At 40.3% G+C, this 22718-nt stretch overlaps 1 protein-coding gene across 1 annotated transcript in view; it reads right to left on the bottom strand.

The window, feature by feature from the left end:
• LRRC1 (leucine rich repeat containing 1) overlaps positions 1-20111 on the bottom strand; it is a gene marked incomplete at its 5' end in the record, with an annotated part of 39426 nt that extends 19315 nt beyond the window's left edge. The window contains 5 exons of the mRNA XM_010189636.1: positions 488-562; positions 1102-1165; positions 2733-2789; positions 16773-16862; positions 20033-20111. Coding sequence (XP_010187938.1) covers positions 488-562; positions 1102-1165; positions 2733-2789; positions 16773-16862; positions 20033-20111 — 365 coding nt within the window. The remainder of the gene's footprint in view (positions 1-487; positions 563-1101; positions 1166-2732; positions 2790-16772; positions 16863-20032) is intronic.
• Between the last annotated feature and the right edge of the window lie 2607 nt (positions 20112-22718).

Genomic DNA, 22718 nt, shown 5'->3' on the forward strand with positions numbered 1-22718 from the left:
TTGCCTACATAAATCAAAATTTCTATTTATGGCAACAGTTCTATTACTGTACTTCTCTCAAACACTGTACTTGAATGGAAGAAGATGACTGCAAAAACTCCAATGTTTCATCCTCAAAACTGTCAAAACTGCAGTTTAGATAAGCTACAAAAGGTGAGGGTTAGCTCAGCTAACTAGTGGCTCCTTCATCATTGGGCCAGGACTGAAAACAGAGGTTTTGTCATCTTATAAACTGAACAATGAGCCTATTAGGAAACAATTCCTCTGTGAAAATGTTTAAAAGAAAATGTCTGACAACGTATGATATTATGTATAATCCCTTGCAGAGGAACTTAACTAAGAGAAAACCCTTACACATCAAAAACCAAACCCAGGCAAAGTGGACCAAGAAAACTATTCCATTTTCAATCTCCTTCCTTTAGGTATGAACAAAAAGGTTTTATTTTAAAAGCATCTTCAAAACAGTATCAGTAGAGCTCATCTTTACCTGAGGTATTTCAGATAATTGGTTTCCATCCAACCAGAGGTCTTTAAGATTGAAAAGTGCACCAACTGTTTCTGGCTATAACATAAAAAGTAACAATGTTAAGTAGCATAGAAGCTTAATGTAAAAACCAAATGGCCACAACTACAGACTGAGTAAACTAATCCTTACTCCAAACACTATTTAGAGGTACCAGGGTTAAATGCAGCAAGAGTGACTGTAAGCATTTGGGAACTCCATGACACAATTTAATTGCTACAGCTTAACAAGCTACCATACCTTACCTGACATGCACTAACAAATTGCATGCACACTCTTAATCTACTGCAAATCCAACACTTAATTGAGTCATCTTAAGAGAGATGACAGAAAACGTCTGTGCAGTGCTTTTATTTTCTAGAGATCAGCTGCAGTTTTTGGGTAAAATAATATTGTACTGAACAAGACTAAGCAGATATGGGAAGCACTGACTCACTGCCAAAATTCACCTGTAAGTATAAAAAGACTCTCTCTAAACATTTTTCTTTCCATCTTCAATTTTGGACATCCTACAACCTATTTAATCTAAATTAAGCACGACAAGACCAATGTGCACTTTCAGTGGCATGTTTTCTTACCAAGTGATAAAGTTCATTGTTTCCTAAATCAAGTTCTTCTAGTCGCTGCAGCTGGGCAAGTGATCTGTGAGATAAGTCAAAACAAAACCACATCAGACTAAAACAACAGAAATTCCATGTATTTGAATGAGCTCATTTTACCGAAACTCGTATTGTAGACAGTTGCATGTATTGTAGACAGTTATTTTACTGGGCACAGACTATTTGCAGTAATACCTTACTGAAAAAATAATTTGGTTTGTCAGTATAACTGCATGCCCTTGAAACCCAAAACTTAGTATAGGCAATCAAAATCATTATTCTTTATTTTAACCATCATTCCCTTGGAGTGTACAACGCCACATAGTATAGTACAGTAGGTTAGATGCATATTTAGGGGAAATTTACAGTTATGCAACTGGATAAAAATTCCCCATACAGTGATCACACGTAACGGTGTGACTCAAGACTCAACAAATCCATCATTTATCTTCCCAACCTGATCTATCCACTTATGAAGCATTTCAGGTTGGATTTGAGGATGCAAAGAGAGAGAAGCTCAAAAGGATATAAAAGAAATTCTCTGAACATGAGACCCAGAGGACCGTCCTTCTGCTCCAAAAGCTGTCTGTTGTAGAGCTCTCGCTTACCTTCTCCAAAGCCATGGTAGCATGAAAGCCAGTGAGACTCGTCAGCTACATTACTGACACTCAGAAATTTCCCTGAGCAATAAAATTGTCAACATTTGTGATAGCTTCATTCTGACACTGCATGGCAAAACCTAGCTAGCAATTTATATATTCTGACCACTGACATCGAACATGCCTCACGGCTCACAGCTATAACCATCCACAACTGAGGTAACTGGTAGATTGACAGGAGAAAAGGACCCCAAAGCAACTGGGGAAGAGATTCCGATTAAAATAGATTAAACCTATTACAGTATCTACAAGATTATCTAAACAAGTTGAGTAGGAGTCATGAAAACTCATGCAAGAAGCTGCCAGGTTGTGAAGTAAGGAACCTCCTTCACTAAAGAAAGAAGAGGCTTCATCCGATTAAACTTACAAAAGACCACCAACTCCTCTGCCACAATACAGGCAGCACAGAGACATCTAGATAGCATTTTTTCTCCAAAAATCATGGTGAGTGCAGCCAGAATTCAGACATGAGTAGGCCTAATTTGTCACCGAGGCTTTGATCTCCAGGTTTTGGAAGCTTTTGGATACTTATCCCTGAACGCAAATGCTTATTTAAATGCTAGGAAGGTCTAGATTTGAAATCTCTGCGATCCTATTACCCTACTTTCACAGTTACGAAATTTCAGCACAAGAACAACCCAAACTACCACCCCCACTGCTGCTGTGCTCATTCAACACATGCAGGAGGAAGCGTTTGGTGCTGCTGTGTTTTATACAGAATATTTACATAGAGCAAAACCAATCAACAGAGTGCAGGCTCCTGCTACTAACAAAGTACAACCAGAAGTGATGGATGTAATTAGGTGTTGCTAAAACAAAGCTGTACCTCATAAATGTTGTCAGTCAGCACTGAATAATTTTTTTAGCTGTCATTCAGTTTCAGACATTAGTAGACTTTAAGAATAAGAACATTTTATGTTAACATAATAAAACACATGAAATGTCACTTACTCAGGTAAATATGTCAGCAAATTTTCTCTAAGTTCCAGTGAAGCCAGGTTATAAAGACTGAAAAAAAAAAACCAACCACGTTTTAATGTAATCTTTTTTTTTTTTGTATTCCACACTTTCAGAGAAGAACAGTTGTCTGTTTACACAGAGTTGCTGTAAGCTGATTTTTTTGTTGTTTCAATTCAACCAGATCATCATGTGAAAGACAGCATACAAAGACTGGAAGTTTCTGGTTGTTTCTCTCTGATACTTCAACACAATGAAGCCAGACAGTAAACAGACAAAACACAAATTTCCACTTGTTAGGTCAGTAGTTGCAAGGTGCTGAAGAGAGCATATTCATATGAATTGCATTTACTTACTCGCTTTCAGAATCTGGCCTGGGCTACCAAAGTTACAGAGCATCAGGTAAACCCATCACTCTTCTAACGGCGTGCTCATTACTCTAAGTGACATTATGCTTCTAAGCAGCTCACTTACTCCATATCCCAAGCTTTTACTAACATCACCATAGCAACATTCAGATTTTTAAGGGGTTTATTTATGACTAAATGGAACACAAGGAGTCAGACATTATCCCAACACTATAATCTGCTCTAATCTTCCAGCAACCCAGGGAAAAGTAAAAACCAGTTATGGCAACTGCAAATAAGTAGTTCCCTACAACAGAATATGTTTTGCACTGGTGTGCAGGGGAGAGGGACAGTGTGCTATGCCTTAAATAAAATCTAGATTAAAACAGGAATTCCACTAAATTTGAAACATGTGTTAAATCTAATCCAAAATGTTTTTGTTTGTATACCATATGGAAAAAAAATCCAAACAAACAACAAAAAACCCAAACCCCACATAGTCAGACCACATGAAATGGAAATACTTGTTTTCACTTCAAACAATACCAACATACTGAATTACAGGATCGTTAGTTAGCCCCAGTAAAAAAAGCAGTTCATAATCTGAGTAATACTAAAGAAAAGCCTTCATATTGCAACTCCAATACAGCCATCCAAGCAGGGAAAGCAACATAACTGATTAATGAGTTACTAAAGGGGAAAGAAGACTTTTCATGAATTGACTTTTGATAGCATCTGAAAAACACATCCTTACTTCAAGCACCAATCTCGTACTGCATTCAGAAAAGAGTAAATGAAATCTCACAGGAGCTTTGATTTTAGTCTGAAGGGCCCTCCCCAGCTTTTAAAACAAACTTTGTCCAATGGGTTTTATATTTCTCAAGAAGAAATACAGTTAAAACATACCACACAGGTGAACATACTTTAGCAGAAGCCTATTACAAATTTAATTAAAAGGTAAGTGAGAGTAACTCGGCTACTGCCACTCAAAGTCATCTGACAGAAACTAGGTAGTAGGAGGCTATCATTTCAATGACACAAGAGAAGACTCTCATATAAAAACTTTAACACTATAAAACACAAGTCAAGATGGGACACAGCATCAGACATCTTCACATGAACCAAAGAAGTGGAAGGAGAGAGGTGATGAAGAACAGTTTCCCTCCAAGAGGAACATGGGTCTGCTCTTACTCACATTGCCACCCACAGACTGCCATGACATTTTTGTTTACAGGTTTTCCAGAAACCTATTCCAATCTTCCTTTGAATTTCACACTTTCTCTTCAGGCTGCTATTAGGTGAGGGCCATGATTCACTTCTATCAAGAGAATACAAGAAGGATGCACACACCACCAAGCTGCCTTGTAATCTTGTGTTTACAGATCACTCCTCATCTACTTATCTCCCTCCCCATCATGTTGAGTAAACTGGTGCAATCTTTTAATTTCTCTTCTTACATCAGACACCATTTTGGCTGTGGTTAAAGCAAAATCTCTGTCAGCAAAACCACATTCAACAGCAAGAACTTAAGAACAACCATCATATCATCAAACAGGGGCAAGATAGGCAATCAGCTCAGGAAATTGACCCTGCGTAAAAATAACACAGCAAAAAAGAATAACACAGACCCCTAACCCAACATAGAATAAATCCCCTTAAACATCTGGGTCAGTACAACTGCCAGACAGGTGCAAGGAAGGCATCTGTACTGCTCAAGCCATTGGAGCCATGAGGACTCACTGGGCAGCTGTGTCCTTGTGGACATGACAGTTACACTACAGAATAGCAGGCAAAAATGGAAAAGGCATGTTGATGTATTGAAGCACCAATCTCTGATACCTTACAGACAAGATGTATAGCTTTTCCTTAAATTCATCAACAAGTTCTTCATGCATTGTACGTTCATAACATTTTTCTGCTTTTAAGGTATGGTAAGAGACATGGTTTTCAGTAATTTGTAAGAAAAATCCTAGATTTCCAAATATATTTTCTGATATAACACATTCTCTTCACAAAGGGTAATTTTTCCTCTTCTCAACTACAAATAAAGATTTTTCACAATATACTAAATGAAATACATTTCTTCTTTTCTCTCTGTCTCTAACTTTGTGGACACACTGTTAGATAAGAGTTTTTCTGAAGTTTTTGAAAGGAACTAAAAGAAGCCACACTTTATCAATTCCCAAATCCTTCCCTAATCCTAATCTTCATCTAGGAGAGAAAACCAGTCGTGGAGGTTTACTTGTTTCAATCCACGAACAAAGGCAACAGCAGTCTTGTCTACTCAGACAGGAGACACAGTTCTGTCAGTGCCTGTTCACCAACTACATTTAGAAATACAAACGCACCATAGAGCACTGCAGGCTGCTCTCCAGTACAAACAGTCCTCGCTTCCAAAAAAACTCAACAGAAAATACACAAACAAAATGTCACCTATATTCTCAAGGGAAAAAAAAATCAACAAACAAAATAAATAAAACCTGAAAGTACTTTTCCAAGACAACTATTGTGAGAAGCTATTTTGCAGAAACTTGTAAAAAGCATTAATACTGTAATAATTTTCACCACAAAAGCTACCACACACGCACACACCGAATGCTGAGCATGTGTGTGAAATTATTGAGCACAAGGCAACAGCCAAACCAGATGGAGGATACAGTAATTGAAATAATTACAAAGTTTTCCATCTCAGCATTTCAGATGATTTCTGGTGTGAGGGTGGAATCAAGTCAAGTGTAAAGATATGACAAGGCTAAACCTGCCATTTTCAGTATGAACCAGATGTACTTATTCAGTGCTGTACCTAAACTAACTCCAGAAACAGGTCTTCAACATGTGAGTTAGAAGAACAAGGAGAAAAAATGTGAAATAATAATTGAGGAAAAAACTAAGAGCAACAAATTAATAGCAACCATAACTGCTGGAAGTGTCTTTCCTGAGCATTCCTGTCAGGATTTGAGAGGAATTCCCAATCCAACATAGTCTACAGAAGAGGATACACCTAGGGAACGCCACAAATACTCTTTCATGCCAACTGCAGTAGTCTCCTCCGAAATAAAGTTAAGACTAGAACCACTCACTAATATTGGAACCAAATGTCGTGGTTCAACCCCAGCTGACATCTAAGCCCCTGCTGCTCACTCACTCCCCACCCAGTACAAGTGGGGAGAGAATCAGAAAAGTGAGAAACTCATGGTTTGAGATAAAGACAGTTTAACGGGTAAAGCAAAAAACACATACACAAACAAAGCAAAACAATTCATTCACTACTTCCCATCAGCAGGCAGGTGTTCAGCCATCTCCAGGACAGCAGGGCTCCATCACACATAACTAATACTGGGGAAGACAAATGCCATCACTCTGAACATCTTCCCCTTCTTGCTTTCCCCAGCTTTATATGCTGAGCATGACATCGTACGGTGTAGAATATCCCTTCGGTCAGCTGGGATCAGCTGCCCCAGTTGTGTCCCCTCCCAACTCCTTATACATCCCCAGCCTACTCACTGGTGGGGTGGTGTGAGAAGCAGAACAGGCCTTGACTCTGTGTAAGCACTGCTCAGCAATAACTAAAACATCCCTGTATTATCAACACGGTTTTCAGCACAAATCCAAAACATAGTCCCATAGTAGCTACTATGAAGAAAATTAACTTTATCCCAGCCAAAACCAGCACAGGCTTTTGAGACAGCAATGTCAGTAACTGGCTATTTACTAGAGCAATTCAGGCTGACAGAAGAATATTTTAAAAAGACACAAAGTCAGCCTTAAGAGTGACAACAGGCAACATTATCTGGTCTATTTTATCCCCACTCAGTCTGCAAGAGGACTGGGAGCACTCAAGCTCTTGGAGCACAATAGTAAATACTTCTGAGGAAAGCACTGGGAAGCACAGTGAGCTACATGCTATTTCCTTGTGAAAACGAAATGAAACATGGAAAAAGCCAGAAGAAAAGGAAGATAGATGATAAAAGGACTAATATTAAAGCTAAATGTGCTTAGTCAATAAAAGCTGGACAACAGCCTTCTGTTATTTGTGTAATAAAAGTGTCACACATTTTGACCTTTTGTCAGTAGCACAGCACAGCTGAGCATGCAAGACAAGTTAGGCTTTGGGAAGCAACAGAGCAGAGTTAGAAGAAATTAAGATCTAAACCAGAATGCAGAAATACCTGGCCCCATTTGCACCCTTCGCAGTGAATTTCAGCTGGTTAGAGGACTGCAAAATCCCAAACGTAGTTTTGGGAACAGCAACCTATAGAGAGGTGTTTTTCTCACCTTTGTAAGACTGTAAAGAGAAGGGAAAGACAGGAGAAAGGGCATGGTCCCCACATTTATACAGAACAAAGAAAGGTCTTGCAGTATAAGGATGGCTAAGGAGAGAACACAGTAAAGATTCTGAATTTGATCTGGTACTATATTTTTTTTGTAGCAGAAGCCATAGCTACCGAACATGGTGAAAGGATGCTGCATATAGAATTGTGATATGAAGTCCACATTCAGGTTATTTCACCAGTTTCAAAGGACTTCAGCTTACTAGGTCAGCATCTGAAGATTATTGTTACTTTGATAACATCCTGTCCCTGTATCTCTACACAGCACGTATACTTTGAAACATTCAATGTGATACTAGACTGAGAAGAAAGGAATCTTAAACTATGCAACTCACTTTCCTCTTTTGTGCAGAAAAGGAAGACGTCAGTTTTCATGTCTATCAAGGGTCTTCCAAGAGACGAGAGGGTAACTGTGGTATTCTGACAACAGCATACAAAATGCATGAAACTAGCCATATTTAAATATATTACAGCCCACTCCCGCTGCCCAAATAAAACTACCAGTAACATGTCCCAAGACACATCAGCTAGGTGACTAGTCACTCATCTGACAGGACCCTATTAAGCTACTCCCATCCCACAAGGCTTTGTGCTGCAGACCAATAATTCACTAGTCAGTCATCAGCCAGATCTCAAAATGCTACTTACTCAGACCAAAAATATTACTAAGGTACAGCATACACCTTTGGGATAGGCTCTTGTTTCAATCCACTCCCAAAAGAACCCTCTTTCTCTCACCCTCTCTTCATTGACTGCATTACTGACTGCAGAAAGAGTTCAAGAAGACCAGACTCCAAACTAAATCCTATGCCAACTGTATCCTGGGCTGCATCAAAAGAAGCGTGGCCAGCAGGTTGAGAGAGGTGATTCTTCCCCTCTTGTCCGCTCTGGTGAGACCATACCTGGAGTACTGTGTCCAGCTCTGGGATCCCCAGTACAAGAAAGACTCAGACCTAATGGAGCGGGTCCAGAGTAGGGTCATGAAAATGGTCAGAGGGCTGGAGCACCTCTCCCATGAAGAAAGGCTGAGAGAGTTGGGGTTGCTCAGCCTGGAGAAGAGAAGGCTGCGGGGAGACCTTATTGTGGCCTTTCAATATATAAAGAGGGCTTTTAAGAAAGATAAGAAAGATGGAGAGACACTTTACCAGGGCCTGCAGTGACAGGACATGAGGCAACGGTTTTAAACAGAAAAAGGGATGGTTTAGACTGGACATAAGGAAGTGGTCTGTTTTTTGGTGTTTTTTTTTTAAATTATGAGAGTGGTGAGACACTGGAATAAGTTGCCCAGAGAAGAGGTGGATTCTCAATTCCTGGAAGCGTTCAAGGTCAGGTTGGATGAGGCTTTGAGCAACCGGATCTAGTGAAAGATGTCCCTGCCCACAACAGGAGGGTTGGACTAGATGATCTCTGAAGGTCCCTTCCAACCCAAACCATTCTGTGATTCTATGAAATTAGGTCCATTAACCTGCATGGTTTCAAGAGCTTCCATAGCACACACCCCTTTCTAGAGATAACAACCACTTCAGTTCTTCCCCGAGACTTTCTTACTTCACACACACACTCTTCACAGATAATATATATGCCAGCACCATATCCTTCCTCAGTCTCTGAAGAATGAACTCCACATGGATTTTTGGTGTAATGACACTTCCAACACAACAGAAGGAGTATTAGCCTTATAGGTAAGGATTATGCTTCCCGAATTTCCTGTGGTCCTGTTACCTCCTCCTTTTTAGGGACAAAGCAACTTGGAAGTAGCTTGCATCCAAGTCAAACACAGTACTCTTTCCTCTCACATTTAGGTGTATAATATGCAAGGGAAAGGCACATGAGGCTTTCTTTAGGAGTCCATTTCTAGAGTCAGACAAGCAGGACAGCAGTAAGAACAATTCTTGAAAGAAAGTATTATGTTCCTAATACTTGCCATTTGCTACAGAGCTGGGAAAATTGGACACAAATTATGGTGGAAAAATTCTCCTTCCTTGGGAGATGAATTTTACACAGGCACAAAAGAAAGTCAGGTTTATAATTCTGTCAACTTTTTTTGAGACTTAAATGGCAAAGAGACCAAAAGTGAGAGGAAGAGCATGTGCAGTCAGTTACTTGAATTGAATTGTCAATACCATTAATTAGCTTGTAAAAAGCTACAAATGTTCCACAAGTGAAAACATAAGGATGAAAAACCATTAGTATCTTATCAGCCACTAACTGGAGGAAAGACTAAGCAGAAGGCCAGTAGTACACGTCACATCCAAATTTTAAAACCAGAGGAAAGTCAACAGTTTATGATCAAGGAATTCCCTAAATATGTAACAGAGCTGCTAATTAAGACTAGTTTTCTACATAAGCTTTGTTTTCAAGTTGCTGAGATCAGGTCTACTCTCACTCTCTGTCCCTCATACACAGCAACAAGCATGGTCCAAAAAATGGACAGGAACACTGAACTCCCTATGAACTTCAAAAGCCATCATTAAGATTGAGAGAGATCCGCAATTACGGTTCAGCCTGTTCATTTTTGAATGCTTTAACTGAACATTCCCCAATTTGCTTATCAAGATTACTGAAACAGGTTGGGGAGGCTAAGCCAATTCGCTATTACAACAAGATTTCATTTTCAAAATATCTACTGTTCCACTCATGCAACATCAATCATAAATGACTTAGATAAAAAATGGAATTTATTTGAAAAGAAATTGTTATATATATATGCTAAAAGTTTCTTCCTTGTGTAACATACAAGATGCAACATCTCTTATTTAAAGCCCAGGTGGCACTGCAGTCACTATTACATTGTTAAAGTGTTCCTGAAATAAACTTTTGAGTTCCTTAAAATTCAATTTTGCCATTTAGCAAACAGCTGTGATTAAGAGTAAATGCTCTATCTACTCAGACTCTGTAAATATTACTTGTCATGCTAAATTCAGATAAATCAGAGTGAGAGCTTTTAATACTATTTATATCGGCCTAGCCAGACCACCTACAAACAGTCCTCCTCCTATGTATTTGCAAGATAAGTCTCATGTAAGGCTGTATTTTAATCAGACATTATTATGCTAAACATTAAAACAGAATTACATTGTCTCGTGCCACACAGTTTTCAGAGCATTTTCCATTCTGTGTAATGCTACCAGATGTGTAATCTACACTTGGGGCATCCTAGCATACATGAAGGAAAGCACAACCAAGGTCTGACACTCTGATCTGCTTCTGGATCATCTGCATGGAGCACATCATTCTTGCCTTTGACGACCTTTTATTCTCCAGCTACTCCTGTTCAGAACAACATTAAAGATTCTGAGTTCAGAAGTTGCTGAAAACTTCAAAACCTTGAGAACTAAACACACACATATCTAAAAAACCACCACACAGTGATTTTGTTTCTCTGACACAAAATGTCTGGATATTTGGGGTTCCACAGCTCTTGAAAAGCAGGCCTATAGCAAATCTTTCTACATAACAATGCTGCTAAATGCAGTAACATTTGCTCTATTCTTTTCATTATGTTCACTGTCATAATGAAATGCCTGTTTCAGCATTCTACTCACTAGCTGCAGACTTTAAGAGGAAAATTTCTCTGCTTACCTGGTAATTCCCTTTCAGTAGTAAGGTCCACAGATCCATTCAGCCTGCTTGCAGCTTGGGGGTAAACCAGACTCATCAGTCATCGGCATCAGAAGAATATCTTTCCCATCTCAAGAAACTCATCCCTCCTCACATCAAAACTTTCTAAAGCTAGAATAAAGCTATTCTACTTTCTTGCATCACAGACTGTGCAGTTCTCTCAAAAAAAAAAAAAAAAAAAGGAGGTGGGGGAGAGGCTGTGAATGATGGGGCTACTACGAATCATGATATTACTATGATCTTTTGTTGAATCCTCAGGATTTGAAGATCATATCCAAGCAGAAGACCATCTGTAGATTTTATAGTGGAGGGAAATAAATAAAGAATGCGTATGGCAGAGAAAAGTTTTTTTATTTGCCACGCTAGAATTCAGGCAGGGAACTTCTAAAACACTCTATCTGCCAGTCAGTAAAAATCTCATACTTTAAATCTTAGCATCCAAAAAAAGAGGTAATCTTTATCTTTTCCAGGCACAGACAAGGCTGCTAAAAAAAATGTGAAAGCTAAAAGCTGGATATGAGTTAGATGTTTGGTGTGATGATGGGCAGCAGGCTTATATAATAATTTAAAGCACAGTAATGAGGTTCTGCACTCTGCTTCAGCCATTAAAGAAACTCATTGGTTTTGTTGTCCTCACAGAGTTTGACAGAAAACGGCCCTTTTCAAACACACATTTCATGCTGGAAGAATTGGGTTTTTTGGCTAGGGCCGATTTCCTGTGAAGCACCCATCTAAGAGACTGATGCTAGATTAAACATCAGAGATGCACATTAAAGGCTTTCCAGAGAAGGCACCTGGACTTCCTTCGGGCCTAAAAACCACAAATAAACAAACAAACATACAAAGCTGACACAACCTCTCTTCTCTTTCTAAACGTTAAGCCATGAGAGCACTGTATGCATCTTTAAGTTCCCAAACCTTTAATGGTAAAAAGCCAGTATCACAGTGGGCTGGTCATGGTGGTGGTGAACTAACCCTGAAGCCAATGCTACAGAATGAACACATCTGGACACAGAGGGTGCTGGAGACAAACAGACATTAGATTATTCACACTACTTGTAAGGTATGCCCTAGGAAGCCTCACAAACACCCTGATTTACCCTAATACCCTTGAATAGAAATACTCTGATTTTTGAATTTCAGGAAAAAGTCATGCCCTGTGTTCTGGGTGTTACATTAATAAGGAAGTATTGAAGGAAAATCCTGGAAGCAAGTGAAAATTCCTAAATACTACCCATGCTGGTAGGAACAGGTTATGCTTGCTCGTTGGGCAGCTCCACAGACACACACGGACCTGCAGAATAGGCACAAAAAACAGACTTGCTCTCATTAGAATGAGAAATGATGTAAAAGACACTCCCACTCACAGCTTAAATTGTGTAACTTGTTTCTCCAAAAGGTTCAACTAGCCAACAGGACAACTCCTGCTCCAAGCTACACCCACCTAATTACTAGTGAAAATATCTTGCATGCATTAGCATTCACTGTTTTACTCCAGATCGCAACCACACCACGAGTTAAGAGAACACAAATCACAGAGGAACACAAAAAATAACATCTGCTCTGTTATCAAGTCCTAAAGCAGCGTGTCACACATCTTTCTAGTATGCCCTAAAACAACACATGAGCTTAAAACAGGAATGTTTAATCTAATAAGGGAAAACTTTCAGCACGTGTACCAACACTGGATAAGCAGATTGGTCACACAGACAAAGAAAAGTTGACATAGACCGAGCATGTCTATGCACAGGCCAAGAGGAAAGACAAAAGGTTCAAGGGAGGCCTTGCCTACATTCTTCAAACGTCCAGTTAGGATGTTAAAAAAATTCCTTTTGGCAACACAAAGGGAAAGAAAAATATAAAAGTTCTACACAGAAGAATTCTTAATGGCACAGTAAAAATATTGACAGTAACTCCACATATCAATAGCTTGAACAAGTTCAGACACTAGCCTGAGACAGGGAACCTCAACATTGGCATTCATCTTGTACATCAGACCATGTGAAAAGTGGACTGGATATCAGGATTCATGAGGAAAATACACTTCCACTAATGGTTCACTGCAAGGGAATTCATGTCTATAATTTGCCACCAGGAAGAACTTCCAAAATAACCTTCAAAGTATTGCTGTTTGGAAAATATTTTCCATTACTTTTGTTGCTTTCCCTGTTCAAAACAGTAGGGCAGATTGGCAGTGCCATAAGATTTGAAGTAGGTAGTTTAACAAGGAAAAAAAAAAAGAGACATTGAGTACATACTGATCACTGTACTACATGAAGATGAATTAGAGACTTCACTGGATGTATTAGTACTCCCAGACAAGAGTATAAGACAGTAAGGATTTAGGATTTATTTCCCTAAGTTTCCACACATAGCGGCCAGAAGTACAGGGACTTCAAGTTTTTCCCAAAGCAAGCTCAACCGTAGTAGAAAAAATCACCAGTGTATATGTGTTTGTTCCCTATTTGACAGATCTCGTACAGAGCACATAGGTCCAGCCTACTCTATCAAATAACACCATGGATTATTATCCAAAACACACAGAAGCTCCAGCAAGGTATTTGCAAACACATTCAAACACCTCTAGGAGCCTGCCTTGGCCTCTTCAGTCAGAAAGACACAATGAGCACCATTTTCTTTCCTATTTCTAGCATTTTTTGGATCCCAGCAAGCACACAGGGAAAAGAACAGAGAGGGGAATCATATCATGTATAATGGTTTGGGTTGGATGGGACCTTCACAGATCATATAGTCCAGTCCCACTGCCAAAGACAGGGACACCGTCCACTAGACCAGGTTGCTCAAAGCCCCAACACAGAGCACAAGTAGGCAACCTCTAGAAAAGCCACAGAGCATTTCAAGGCTTTTACCAAACACAAGGCAGTCAGCTGCACCAAACTCACTTGCAATAAATGATCAGAATTTTCTGAACTAAAAAACGAAAGCTGCACTTGTTGGTAGCCAGACTGAAAAAAAATAAGTCTATTGCTTACAGATCTAATGCTAAAAATTTGGTAAAATTCACTCTTAGAGATAAGTGACCCACAAGGACTTCAGGTTGCAGTTCTAATTGTCCACACAGAAGACCTCTCAATAATTTCCAACTGGTACCAGACAAAATTCCCTTCTCTCCATCTCTAAAATAGTCCCCAACACACTTTAGGAAAAGTTACATTTTGGGTGGACACCCCATGAGTTTCCCCTCATGTTACGTTAATATTCTTCTGAGTTGGAAAGCATGCGTCTTTAGCCCAAGCTTACTGTCGGCTTCCCAACTGCCATAGTCCCACTTATCGTGAATAACTCATTAACCAAGGACAACAGCCCCACACATTTGTCTCTGCTTTTTTTAAGCATAAATCTGACAGCAGAAATTTCTACTAATGCAACTGAAGTGCAGGATCAATAATAGGCAATTTTTTACCCTTATCCTTGCACAGCTCCAAATACTGACATCTCTGCAAATGTGTGGTAACTCCATTTTGACCAAAGTTGCTTCTAATAATTTGATCCAAAGCAGAGGCTATCACCACTCACACTACCAAATAACAGCAGGACAAGCACGAAGCCAGGGCCACCGGAGGCAGTGCCCTCTCAGGGAAGCCAGCAACCTCCCTCCAGATACTGTCTGCACAACAAGCAGCCCACCTCATGCTTTGGGAAACGTTTTGGCTTGTCATGTTTCTTGTATTCATTTTCAAAATCAGGCAGGATCCCAAATTTTTTTGCGTTTCAGAAACTGCAAAGTGTGAACAAGCCAGTTCTGAGCTGCCAGTGCTGTGAAAAGCTGCAATAAAAGTTTTGTGAACTTAACAGAAAAGGAAGACTGTTACAAAAGCCCCAGCTCATGCAAGTTTTAGGTAAGTCTTTGCCATAGTCACTGGGCACACATTAGCTGTACCTGTTAGTGCTTGTGGAAGGTTTCAGAAGACATTTTCCACTTCTGTTGCTGCTGGAGCAGTGCCAGCTGACAGCTGTCAGACCCATCCATGGGAAGTGGCTAAAGCAATGCTGGTCTGAACTTGACTACATTGCAGAAGCTTAATAACAAAATCGCTTCTGGAGAACTCCTCTGTTTAGAAATTGTTGGGTTTTATTGGTAGGAACTACACTGACTCCCCAAAGAGTCTGTGTTAGAAATACCTCACTTTACGAAAGGACGTCCAAGATTAATAGGCCTCTACTGATATTCATGACTCAACATCTGAGTTACTGTAACTTTCTGAAGAAAGATGTAAGTGATCCAGCACATGGCAACTTAGAACAACAATATGGGCAATAAAGAGAGATGCAGATTAAAAAACTAATAATAATAATGAGGGGAGGAGACAGAGAACAATCAGGTGCTACAAGAAATTTCAAATTCTCTGAAATGGTATGTTTCCCAACAGAAGTAACAAACTATAAATTTTCTGAGTTAAAGCACTGATATCTTAAAGTTCTGTGAAGACTATTCCTGAAGCTAGAACAGCAAGTTAGACTCTTCAGCCTGGAAAAAAGCACCTGGGCATACAGCAAAAAACTACAAAGGTATTGATGGCAGATTAAGTGCGTAGGGATCAGCTGCTCGCTGCCTCTTCCAATATCAGGGATCATAGGCAAGCAAGGTAGAGCCAGGCTCAAAAAAAAAAACCCAAAACCAAACAACAAGTCATTGCAATGGGTTATAGACCTGAGCAGCTACTTGTCAGAGGACAATACTAAAGATGTCTACATAAGCTCAAGGGAAAACTGGATAAATATGTAGAAGAGAAATTCATTATGGGTTACCAATTATACAAACCAAAATCCAAAACTCAGGAAATCCACTGAACCAAACACAGTCAGGGGATGGAAAGAGGCGTAATCAAAGACACACTTTTCTTCCTAATCCTCACTAGGCATCTACTTACTGCAACTGCAGAAGAAGCTGGGCCAGATGAGCCCTTGATCTGAACCAGCACAGCCGTTCTCACATATTTGAGTGAGGAGACATGGAATTACCTCTTCTCCTTCAAATTGGAAGGGATACCCTTCTCTCCACTAAGAGGAGCGAGATTTCCCTTCTGCAAGTGTGGATGTTCATTTCAGTCCAAATGAGGCAGATAAACAAAATTCACTTTATTTTCCATGTGTCTCCACCTTGGAAGTCTGTCCTTGCAATCCTGCTCTACTTTCCAGAGCTAACAAACACATCTTAAAAGCTTATAAAATTTCATCTTTAGAGCTGCTCCATGAGTTTTCATCTCCACAGCTCCCATTTGAGTTTATTTCAGAACCAGACTGCTCCTGTACTTAGGAACCTTCTAATTTCCATGCTGATCACAGCCAGCTTTTACCCATCTGTCCCTGTGCCAACAATTGGCTGGTTTGGAGCTGAGTAGCAAGCCATCTGACATGTTTGCAATAATGGATCAATGGTCTACTACAATGAAGGAAAGCAAAAGGTCAGATCTGCACCACAAAACATGTGCTTAATTTTCCACCTAGAATTCCAAGGTACTCCAAATCCCGGAGAAGAGCCGAAACACACGCACACGTGCTTCAGATTCTGCATGAGACTGCTAATGTCCAGTGAACATGCAAAGGGATTTTTCTTAAACAGATCCCTCAGACTGGAGAGAATACAAAAGATAAGCGCAGACCTGTAAATAAGTTTAGAGTATAATACATACAATTATGCAAGTGATTTATAAAATAGGCACAATAATAAGGAGAAAATAAATTAAGATACTAATAAAGTATAAAATACTTACTTCCCAATGTTTTCAGGTAGTGCTTGCAGAGAGATGTCATTTACTGAAAGACACGTTAGATTCTGTAATTCAGGAAAGCTTTCGGGCAACCTATGGAGATAATTAATTCAAATCAAGGACTTCCAGCAGAAGTATTCACATTCATTAATACGTACCGGAAAAGAGAACACGTTGTAGAAAACAACAGTCTATTTAGCAAATACACACAAAGGGAGGCATGACCAGACTCCAGTGTGACTCTCACAAAATTCTAAGGATCGTAGTAGGAAAAAAAATTATAAACATGACTTAGAGACTTTAAAGTTTCTTCTGTGTCAAAGAACAGGTAATAGCCCTGTCTCCTAGCCTCTCTCTTCCCTGTCCCCAGTTTGTAACTTTAAAAAATACAAAAATTAAAAAATGCTTGAGAACATTTTACGCATTTTAACAAATAATAAAAAAAAAATCAAACCTATTAAAAAAGTCTTTTTTTACTATTATTTTCCTGTATCACCTAGATGGTAAAATTAAAGTAATTACTTTTATTCAGGCTTCAGCTACATACACACTTACAGCATGGCCTTTCATATTGCTGCTTTCTGAAGAAACAGTCTGTTCACTATGAAAACAATGTTCCGCTGCTACAGCATTTCACATTTACTGGTTCACAGCACAACAGCATGTAATCCCTCCCTTCTCTACACTATAAAATGCAGTCATATGCAAAACACTCTCAAAGTTCCCGAAACCTTTAGGTCCATCACCTGGTCGGTCTTCTGCAAAGCTTGGCTTACCCTTCCCTCACACAGGATTCCTGTACCACTCACTGCCCGCTGACACCCAGGTTGCACCAAGCAGCTCAGTTTGCAGCTGCACAAGAGACAGGGTGGGGTAAAAGGGGCTGTGAGGTAGAGGAGGAGAAGCCAACTTCTGCTGAACCCTAAGATTCAACCTAAACTCAAGCTGTGGCATTTGGTTTGGTTCCTGCCCTCTCCATCACCCAGCTCAAGGCACATGGTTTGACCTGCAGGCAACTAGCCAAAAGGAGATGCACACCTACAGGCAAATACAACCGTGTATGATGGGGAAAGGGAAAAAGACAAATTATAATGGGGGTGGAGGGAGGTCTTTTTACATGTGCAACTCCATACTGCACTGTTTGTCATTTTCTGGACCTTATTAACAGAACATGCTCAAAATCTTCAATGTGAGCTCCGCTGTAACTATTCATTACCATTTAGGCTCTAACAGGTTCAAGACTGTAGTTAAATAGTCTGATTATCTTTTGGTCAGCCCTAAAGTGGTGAGGCAGTTGGACTAGATAATTGTTGTAGGTGTCTCCCAACTGGAACAACTCTATCCTATCATATGTATAGCATATAGTGGACTTCCAGTCTAATCTACAATAAATATGCCTGATTTTTATTAATATAAACCTGAAATCATCTGAAAACAACTGTAACAATGGTCTGGCAACCAGTTATAATGCTGCAGGTTCATCAATGATTAAGTTTGACAATGAAGCATCATACTGTATTAGTGGTAGCACATTGATTGGGAAGATCTCCAACTGGCTTTTAAGCTCAGAGGAAAGAAGGACAAGAATCAATGGCGAAAACAAAAAAATTACAGGATATTACACAGAAAAGGAAATAACTATTTTTCCACATTGCCTGGGCAAAACATTGCCAAAAATCTACATGCTGTTATATAGGTAAAACTGAAATTCTGGATCTCATCACAGAAAATACCTGGCAACAGTGTGCAAACAGCTTCTGGTATCTGTGTTTTCTAACTTAGTAAACCTCTTAAAGTGATGTTTTGCAGGACATGTGTACACTTTGGAGCCACTTTATCAAGAATTCTTAAAATTCCCTCAAACTGTCAACAAATAGTCATGAGCTCTATTTCAATCCCATTAAAGCACCTTTCAACTCTCCTGTTAATTCCACTCAGCTGTAGCTGTGCATTATAGCTACTGTTTAAAGAAACACATTATTTGGGCCCCAGGCTTTATTCAGCACTTAAAATGGAGAAGGATAACTAGCACATTACTACTGATAATTTTTATTTCAATACCACGAGATGCAGCTCTGAGCTTTATGTACTGCACTCTGATGCCTGGGAAAAACCTTTTCAGTGACCCTCACCACTTGTGTATCTAAACACAGCTCAGCCTCAGTTTGCTTTACCGGATTTTTGTGGTATTATTATCCTCACTACATAAATGGGCAACAGAGGCACAGGGATTAAGATCACAAGTGTCCCTTTAATGCCCAGAGATGTGACTTTCCAGAGAACTTGGAACACACTATGGGCAATATTCAGAGCGCACTTCAGAAGAATCCCAGCTGCACACGTGGGAGAAGCCGCCATGCAAAACCACCAGAGCAGCTTAAGATACTACAGACACTCTCCTGTTTGTTAGCACGCCTGCACCTCAGCCAGCCAGCTAATCCTGCAAGTATTCCCAGCCCACCTCAGTGCAAAGCAAAGCAGGTCTGGGAGTGCCCACTGTGAATACTCTGACTTATGTGACTTGCTCAGCATCACAAAGGAGCTCTGTGGCACAGGTTGGGTTAGGAAACAGTTCTCCAAATGGTATTCAAAGGTCTTAACTAGCAGATCACCTCTTCCTTGCTATCTCCAGCCTCACTTCACTAAATTCCAAATTCTTCAGCAAACGGAACAGACCAATGTAAACAAAACTTATATTCTGTGCTAAAAATGTGCGTAATCCCAAACTCCAGCTCATCAGAACGCAGAGCTACAGCAGCCATAGCAGCCACTGACACATGCAGTGCATTTTTGCCACATGTTACTGCATGTCACTGCGTCCCAATTGATGGGAGGGTGATGAAATGCCAGCCCAAGCTTTAATCATTAGTAAAAGCCATTATCTGCAGCAGCTGATCTAAAGTTTATTCCAAATCGTCAGGCACCTGGGCCTGTGTCAATGCATTTGTGCTAACCATTGCCTTATCTCTCCCACGTATGAGCATGGGTTTCCTATGCATTTAAGGAGAGGAATGAAAATTACTTAAAAGACAATCAGATTTACATTTTTCCTGGTTGGCTAACAAATATCATCCCCTCCCAGGAAAGATGCACATCACTTTTTAAATCTGAACTTTTCCTGCAGTCTCTGCCAGAGAGACACTGCTGGCAAGATTTCATAGAGATCCTAGATCACAATTTTTAAAGGCTTATTTAAAATTGTAATTGTTACAGCACAATTGCAATTCTGGTATGGCAAGTACTAAGAAGAAGGTGGAAGTTACCTAGTCAGTGGATTCCCACTGAAATCTGCTACCTGTAGTGCTCTGCAGAATGAGATGCTTTCTGGTATTTCAGGAATATCTGCAGAAGGGAAAAAAAAAGGGGAAAAAATTGTCAACAGCTGTACTGCATCTACACTGAAATTATTGCCTCATTACATTTAGTAACTTGCTACTGCAAGAAGTTATCCCAGTATCTTTCAAGACATTTCAACATGCAAAACTGATTCACATCCCCATACACAGCTATCACGGCAGAGTCATTTTGTGCTTTTTCACCATCTCATTTCCTCCTCCTGCTCCCTGCTCCCCTTCCTGATCCTAGACTAGAACTCACCTGTCCTTGGACTGATCTTTATCAGACTCTGCCCATCAGAAAAACAGACTATGTCCTAGGACTGTCCTGAAGAACCAACTAAAACCTGAACCTCTCCTAATTTGATCAATACACACCCACAATCTGTGCTGGCAGAAAGTACGCAGGGAGGGAAAACAAAGGAAGGGAGAAGTCCAAGTCTCTCCACCTGTAACATACACTCATGAGAGCAGAACCAGCCTCCCTCATGCTAAAGCCAGGTAATTTGAAAATATTATTCAACTTGACAGGTCCCAAATAAGAACTAGCACACTATTTCAGATTGACAGAAAGTAATCAGAGATATTTATATGTGAAAACAAATACTTTTTTTCAAGTATCTCCAACATAACACATTTACCTACTGAAGTTAGACAATAAAATTGTCTTCTGGGCCTCTTACATCAAGCTGTATTTCCACAAATAAGCTGAGTCCTCTGTGTATGTCTTGTTTACTGTCATTGAGATCCAGCAAAAATGAAGCAAACACGTTTGACTTCCTTGTTTAAAAACTTAAGACTTTTATGATTCATTTCAAAAAAAATTCAAAACGATAAAAAGGCAAATCTTGAAGTAAAAATCTGGCTTCTGTTTCCAAGTTTTTTCCTATTTACACTTTTTCTACAGAGAATTACATCTACTACATTTTCTCTTCCTGCTGTTCTCATCACAGAGATACTTTGGGAAATGTCTTCATGGACTTTCCTCATGCAATCAGCACCACTGACTTCAGCAGCCATCAATGATCTAAATATGTTGAAAAGTATTTGGAAATCAGGTCTCTTTCTACCTAGCTGAGTAACTCAGAATTGACTTTGTATTTCATTCAGCTCTTCTCCCCAAAAGCAGTGCAATATAGGGAGGAGGAGAGAAGTGGAGGAGGAAGGAGAGTACCTGCTCATCAGGTTCATCTCTCGCCAGGCAATCTGAGAAAATACACCTATTTTCACAGAATCACAGAATCGCTCGGTTGGAAAAGACCTCTGAGATCATCATGTCCAACCGTTCCTGTCTACTCCCTAAACCATATCCTTAAGTACCTCGTCTACCCGCTCTTTAAATACAACCAGGGATGGCGACTCCACCACCTCCCTGGGCAGCCTGTTCCAGCTTCTAACCACCCTCTCAGTAAAAAACTTCCTCCTTATCTCTAACCTGAACCTCCCTTGGCACAGCTTGGTGCCGTTACCCCTTGTTCTATCCTCCATCACCTGGGAGAAGAGACCAGCACCCACCTCTCTACAACCTCCCTTTAGGTAGTTGTAGGTGGTGATGAGGTCTCCCCTCAGCCTTCTCTTCTCCAGGCCAAACAAGCCCAGTTCCCTTAGCCGCTCCTCATAAGGCTTGTTCTCCAGACCCCTCACCATCCTTGTGGCTCTTCTCTGAACACGCTCCAGAATCTCAACGTCCTTCTTATAGTGAGGGGCCCAGAACTGAACACAGTACTCGAGGTGCGGCCTCACCAGTGCCAAGTACAGGGGGATAATCACCTCCCTGGACCTGCTGGTCACACTGTTTTTAATACAGGCCAAGATGCCATTGGCTTTTCTGGCCACGTGGGCACAGTGCTGGCTCATGAATGATTTCCAGCTCACAACTGAACCCAGAGCTAGCAAGAACATCTTCCAACACACAGGTCACCAGTGGTGAACAATCAATGAAAGAGCGGTAGAGGACCATCTCCTGGGAACCTTCTTCTGTTTCCTATATGAGTGGGGAGGGCTGGAGGGAAGGAGGGAGATGGGCACCCCTAGATGGGTTTCACTCCATCCCAAAACGTGCTTCCTCTTGCAGCAGAAGCAAATCACTCTTGCCTCATGAACTCCAGTGCTCCCAGTACACTCAACAGGCACCGCTTTGGAAACAGACAAGTCGGATGGAGAAATTGTTCCTAACAGTTACAAGTAGCTCTGGAGTGGTCTAATCACTAACCCCAGAAATACACCGTGTATTCATAAAATATATTCCTTGTTACTAAACATCAGAATAATGAGTGAGGTGAATCCCTCACAGTGCAAGGCATCAAACAACCAAGCTGTGCTTCCACAACGTCAAATAAAGCCACTTAGGGCGAGGTTTGCACAGAGTGATGTGAGCAGCACAATCAGCTTCCTCAGTACACTTGGTGAGGGAGAATAAACTACTTTTAAATCGACACAAACTCTAAGGCCTACCAACAGCAGTAGTCCCATAAAATGGAATAGGTGACTTTAGAGCCTAAGTCCCATCAGAGATGTTTTATATGTTCTTACCCACCCACTCCTTCACAACAGCTTTGGTATCCGAGAGGGAAACAGTTCATCTTCCCAAGAAATTCAACAGCAATGAGACAAA

This window comes from Mesitornis unicolor, unplaced genomic scaffold, assembly GCF_000695765.1.
Source record: "Mesitornis unicolor isolate BGI_N332 unplaced genomic scaffold, ASM69576v1 scaffold21378, whole genome shotgun sequence".
Lineage (NCBI taxonomy): Eukaryota > Metazoa > Chordata > Aves > Mesitornithiformes > Mesitornithidae > Mesitornis > Mesitornis unicolor.